This window comes from Neopelma chrysocephalum, unplaced genomic scaffold (assembly GCF_003984885.1).
Source record: "Neopelma chrysocephalum unplaced genomic scaffold, ASM398488v2 Primary Assembly neopelma1_23, whole genome shotgun sequence".
In the NCBI taxonomy this organism is placed as follows: domain Eukaryota; kingdom Metazoa; phylum Chordata; class Aves; order Passeriformes; family Pipridae; genus Neopelma; species Neopelma chrysocephalum.
The window spans coordinates 35,073,859-35,079,858 of NW_020897691.1; the positions used below are offsets into that span (position 1 = coordinate 35,073,859).

Sequence of the window (6,000 nt, forward strand, 5' to 3'; positions counted from 1 at the left end):
TGCTCTGATGGAGAAGCCATCCCTGGTGCTCAAAAGCAGATGAATGGGTGGTCTTTCCCAGAACTGTCTAACCATGGAGGGCAGGGTTGCACTTTCTGACCTTCCTTCCACTTCCCTAATACTCTTTCAAGTCTGTAGCCCTCTGAAGCCAGAAGAGTACAATATCTTTTGCTCTTGTGTTCTCCTTCTTAACCTTGTTTCTCCCTTTTGTGGCGGTTTTTTCTGTCTCTCTTCCTACTAGGTCCCAGTGTCATCTTAATTATCTGGCTTCCCTCCACTTTGCTAGTTTTCTCCCGCCCTTACCAAATTCTTCTCCAGCTGTTTCCTCCTCTTTTGTCTTCAACTACTTATCTCTGATTAATTTTCACTTTTATGCTGTTTTAGTAAGATTTTCTGACCCTATGCCTGGTGCACCATGCTGGACCCTATTTCCACTATAGCACTCTTTGCAAGGTGCTTAAAAGCACGGGAGACCAGAACAGTAATGAAACCTGTTTCTGGTTTTGCACAGAATTTCCTTGCAACCTAGAAGAAATTATATAGTTTCTCTGGTCTCAATTTGCTTACCTTTCTGGCAGTAATGCTTCTTCGGGTTGTTATGATGTGAAAGTTTAAAAAAGGTTTTGATTCTGAGTGAACAAGGCTGTTGAAGCTCTTAGAATAATTTGCTGTGGTTCACCATGTCTGCCACTGAGCACTAGAGAAATTTTGGGAGTTTTGATTTAGTTTGTTAGATGATTACTGCTTTATAAATGGTTCCTTCTATCCTCCTCTCTGAGCGCTTGGCTAGCTGTAGGAGGCACTAGACTGTCCTTCCAGTTTAAGTCCAGCTCTCTTCGTTAAAGAACAAAACCAATCACAAATGGGATACCCCCACAAGGTGTGCAAGAGTGTACTGAGAACAAACTTCTCCCAACAGTCAGCCTTGCTGTATTTTCTCCTGGAGCAGGCAGGCCTGCCTCCTTCCCGGTGACACCAGGGTTGGCAACTCCATAAAGCTCACAAACCCAGCTTAGAGCAAGTGACCATGTTGTGTTGCTTCTTCCCTTAGAATCAACAGCAGCAGAATCAGCATCAGCAGCAAACCGCACCTCAGCAGCAGCCGCAGGCAGCACCGCAGCAGCCGCAGCCACAGCAGCAGAACAGCACCCAGACCAACGGGACAGCCGGGGGCACTGGCGCAGGTGGAGGGGGCACGGGCACTGGGCTCCAGCACAGCCAGGACTCCAGCCTCAACCAGGTGCCTCCGAACAAGAAACCACGCATAGGGCCTTCAGGCGCTAACTCAGGCGGGCCTGTCATGCCTTCAGATTATCAGGTACCTCTTGAAATTTTGCTACTTCTGATGCTGCGAGGCCAAAACATCATTTTCCCCCGTTGCCCACTGCAAGAACACATCATGTTTCAATGAATTTTTTATGTAACCTGAACAGGCATGCTGTGATATATTATATTAAAATGTCAGGTTTAAGTTAAAAGGTTTTGTTCTGTGATTAGTAATTTTCAATAAAATACCAGTTTGAGTTGTATCTACTGCACCCTGTAAAGTGTTGAAGACTAGTCCATTCCAGGAAAGCACTTAAATATTTGCTTAACTTCATGTTTGAGAGTAATCTTACTGAAGCCAGTGGATGTAAATGCTGCATTGCATCAAGTTCAGGATACTCGAGTCTTGGCAATATTAAATCCTGTATGAGGAGCAGATCTGAGAAGATCCTGAGAAGGAGAAGTAAAGTTAGAACTAAGCTCTCCCATTTCATTCCTGTGTCATTTTACCTCATATTATCACATGTATGAAGTGGTTCTGTAGTTTATTCTGATATCTTTCTAAGTCTACTTCTAATGTTAAAGGAAAAATGCATGCTAACATAGGAATGTTGTTTTGGTTCATCTGTATGATTCGTGCTGAAGTAAGATGCAAAGACATGCATTGTTTCTAATGGGACCAAAATTGAATAGATTTCATGTCTTCTAGTACAGTAGCATTCATAAGTAAAAGCAGTATCACTGAATTATTTTTGGGTTTGCATATTTGTCTTTGCTTACTAGAATTATATTTTCCACTGAAGAAGTGACTTACACTAAGTATAGAAGGCATTGAACTTACCAGGATCTTCAGTACTTTTGAGTTTATGCTTGCTGGAACAGTAATGAGTTGAAAGCAGAATAAGAAAAAGGTAGATATTAAAGATAGATTTTAAATGATACTAGGGACTCTGCTTCTAGACTCTGAGAGAATCCCACCTTGGAGAACAGTCTTTTCAGGCTGCTTTAAAGTAAGTAGATTTCAAAGCACCAAACTCTGGAGTTGCCTTGACTTAGCCCTCCAGACCTTCTCCACAGACAATTGATTTCTCAGTGCCAGACATTTTTCTCCCATTTCTGTTTGACTCTTTTAATTACAAATGATCATGAAGGCACTGAGGGCAATTTAAGGGTAAAGACAACTAGGTTTCTTTTTTGAAAAGTTCCAGACAGGCTTGAGGCCTGGACAGATCACTGCAGCTGTCTGAATACACAGTATTTATGGCTGGTCTGTTTTGGTCTGTACTTTGAGGGCTGGTGTGCTGCATTTGATGATATCCATTATAGAATTCTTATCCAGCTCTCTGAATTGTTGGCAAACTTCCCTCTTACAAGTTGCTAAGAGTCTAAATATTTTTTTTCTAGATAGATTTTTTTCTTACCCTCTATGATGCTTTCCTTCTAAACTTGAACAGCACAAGCATCAAAATCACGATCTGTATGTTTCCTTTACATCACTCACTAAATTGTATGGTCTGATTATCCGTTTTTACACTCGTGTTTGGCTTTCTGCCCTTAAATTCTAGCTGACTGTCTTCTGTTCCAGAAAGGAATGTCTGCAATTTGTCCAAGTCTGACTTTGTTAGAAACAAATTCTCTTATGTGGAACAAAAATAAGCATGGGCAAGTTAATGCATTCTTGTAGTCTTATGGCATTAATTTTTCTCCAGCATATCTTATGCAGGAGTAGGAAGAAGATTGCCTTTGCTTTGAGTTTCATTTAGCTTGTGATCTGAAGTCTCCATTGAAGTTTTCTTGTAGTTCACCAACCTCAATATATGTTGCTTCCACAAATGACAGTGCAAATTCCTTGTTGAATTTTACTGAGCATTCCTTTTGTGACCTTGGGTGTTTTGCTTAGCAGGGTGACCTGATGCTTTTCATCCAGAATAAGCTCCTAAAAAATCATACCATTTATAAAAAATCTTCTTTTCTCCATTAGAAGTTGAAAAATCTTTCAGAATTTTGAGAAAAATTTCAGGTTTTAGGCACTCTGTTAACAACCTAACAAAGCAAGCCAAGAATAATCTGGTTATTAACAACATATATGCTGCTGGGACACGTCTCTTCCAAAGCCAGAGTGCTGAGCTGTTGCCTCCAAAACTGACCCTTACAAACAAGTGAAGTTACTTGGTACAAATATTAGTTATATTGGTATTATATTGATATGCAGAGGTCTCCAGTATGGGACTGTTATCTCTCTCTCTCACTGTAGCCTCACTGTGCTTCACATTGAAAGCAACCTTCATATTCCTATGTTAGAACACAGAAAAAGTTATGTGATGTTTTTAGGATTTAGTATGTTTTACAGTTTATGTAAAATTGAAATTATAAAGCCATGTACAGAAACAAAGGACAGAACTGTTTTAGACTGCCTGAACTTTAGGATCCTGCTCTTTCATCATCCAGCTGAAAAGTTGTTAGGAGGCTTTCACAGCTTTCCTGGTTGGGGTCCAATGGTTAGATGAGACCATTGACTGCCTTCAATGAGCAGATTCTTGGTCTGTGGAGGATGTGGTGTTCTTACAGACCCAGTGTCTCCATGGGATTTCTGTTGAGAACTCAGACTTCTGCAGGGCCTTTCTGGAATCATAATGCTGATATTTAATCACAATGTGATACTCTTAACATTTTCCTAGATGATTGCTGTTGGCCACAGGCTTGTTGATGATCCTTGGACATAGCCAAGTAGAACCACCAACTAGACAGTGAACAAAACTCTATTGAATGACTGCCTGAACCCTTGCTTAATTTGGCTGGAAACAAAACTTTGCTGACTGCAAATTTGGGGGGGGGTTGTAGACTCTCCTTTCGTGTGGATTGGGGTGGGTCTACCTTGCTGGAGAGTCTCCTATTCACTGAGCAGTACTGTTCATGCCAAGTGATTTTGCAACTTGCATTATTGGGCAGCTTGCTATTAATTCTGGACAGGGAATGGATGTGATAATGAAAGAGCAAATTCATCAGGCTGGAGGTTGCAAATGATCCATGAATTTTTCTTACTGAGGTTGAGGTCCAGTGAGCTGACATCCCAAACTGTGGAGGGGAAGAGAAAAACATTTAGGAAAATGAATGTTAGGTTATTGTACATACCCATGCCCAGCTTTAAGCAGTTGTCCATGTTTCCAGTAAATAAGACAGCTGGTTGAAAGACTCACCTAAAATGATATTATTTTATCTTACTGGACAATTTTTCATTTAGATAAATTGAGTAATTCTAAGGTCATGGTTGTCTTTTTCTCAGAAAAGAATAAAATGTTTCTCTATAACGTTTAGTATTACGGATCCTGAGAAGGGTATTTATGGCCTTAGCAGTTTGATTTTGCATTAATAGCAATTACAATAATGACAGAAATAATATGAAACAGTTGAATTTTGAAAGGGAATCTGCTCTCATGTCTTGTGTATTTTTCCTTCAGAAAATGTGTGTGTACCTGTTGTACTTCTATGTGTCTGCCAATACTTTGTGTATTTTGTGTGCTGTGTTAGGGCTGATTGCAGATCAGAATGATTACTTGTTTTATGGGACTCGAAATAGTAGCACTCTTTAGTCAACTTCTCCAACAATTATGTTTTAATGACCTTCAGAAGGGTTAAAAGCTTCCTGAGCTGCATAGTCCTAACAGCCTGGTTTTCATTCCCCTGATCCCTTTCTTCTTTTTTCCTGCAGCACTCCAGCTCACGCCTGAGTTACCAAAGCAACATTCAGGGATCTTCTCAGTCCCAGAGTACAATGGGCTATTCCACATCATCTCAGCAGAGCTCTCAGTATCACCAATCTCATCAGTCTCACAGGTACTGAGAGGCCTGACAGGCTGCACTCAGAAAGGAATGGACTAAAAGCCAGAAGACTCCAGCAATATGAAGTTCATAATGATGAGAAGACCAAAAATACAAACTATAATGCAGAATTAAAATTCATGATGACAAAAGGAAAACTTCACTCGCCGAAGACTTTCCCCACCCCATCCCTTTATTGCCATAAAGGAGATTCTTGTGAAGTTTTCCTTCCTCCCTGCCCTTGCATGTGCTCCATTGTGGTTACTCTAATGAACCCTTCTGATCTGAACCCAGCACTTAATTTCTTTAACCTTTGGAATTTTGAAGGATTCCTGGTGCACCTTCCTTATGCTGTAGTGATTGCCATAAATCTGTCTTTTCAATCTCTTTAATGGGATTTTAAAGTTTGAAAATCTTGAACTCCCAGGCTTTCAAGCTTGTATATAGTTAGTTTTATACTAGGCAAACCAGTTTAGCTATACAGGTATATTGCACCTTTTTAAAGCACTATGTTATTTTCACAGGATATTACTGTTTTGCTCATGGATGTCAAGAACAGCAAAATTTTACTGTTCCAGAGTATTTTACTATTCTGTTTTTATTAGTCTAGTTTTCAGGCAAAGTTAAAAATAAAAAGTTTAAAAAATGAATAAAATGAAAAAAAGAAAAAAGAAAAAACCACCCAAGTCTCTGCAGCAACAAATATGCTTCATGCTACTGGACTGAACGCCAAACAGAAGATTGCTGATATTTCTTAACTCATTCACATTGAATTCTTGAAATCACAGTGATCATGTTCTGACTAGTTTTAAATTAAGCATTGTTTCAAATGAAACCAGGACAGTCACATAAAAAGGAGATGCTTTCAGGATCTGTTGGAACAGAAGAATGGAATGTCTTCCCAGGCTGGACACC

The 6,000-nt window shown here is 39.8% G+C and overlaps 1 protein-coding gene across 3 annotated transcripts in view; it reads left to right on the forward strand.

Annotated features, from left to right (window-relative positions):
• Positions 1–5,763, forward strand: part of CDK19 (cyclin dependent kinase 19) — a 114,020-nt gene extending 108,257 nt beyond the window's left edge. For all 3 annotated transcript variants that reach the window (XM_027693199.1, XM_027693191.1, XM_027693182.1), the window contains 2 exons: positions 1,052–1,318; positions 4,976–5,763. In XM_027693199.1, the coding sequence (XP_027549000.1) occupies positions 1,052–1,318; positions 4,976–5,107 (399 nt within the window). In that variant the 3' untranslated portion in view covers positions 5,108–5,763. The remainder of the gene's footprint in view (positions 1–1,051; positions 1,319–4,975) is intronic.
• The last annotated feature ends 237 nt before the right edge of the window (positions 5,764–6,000 follow it).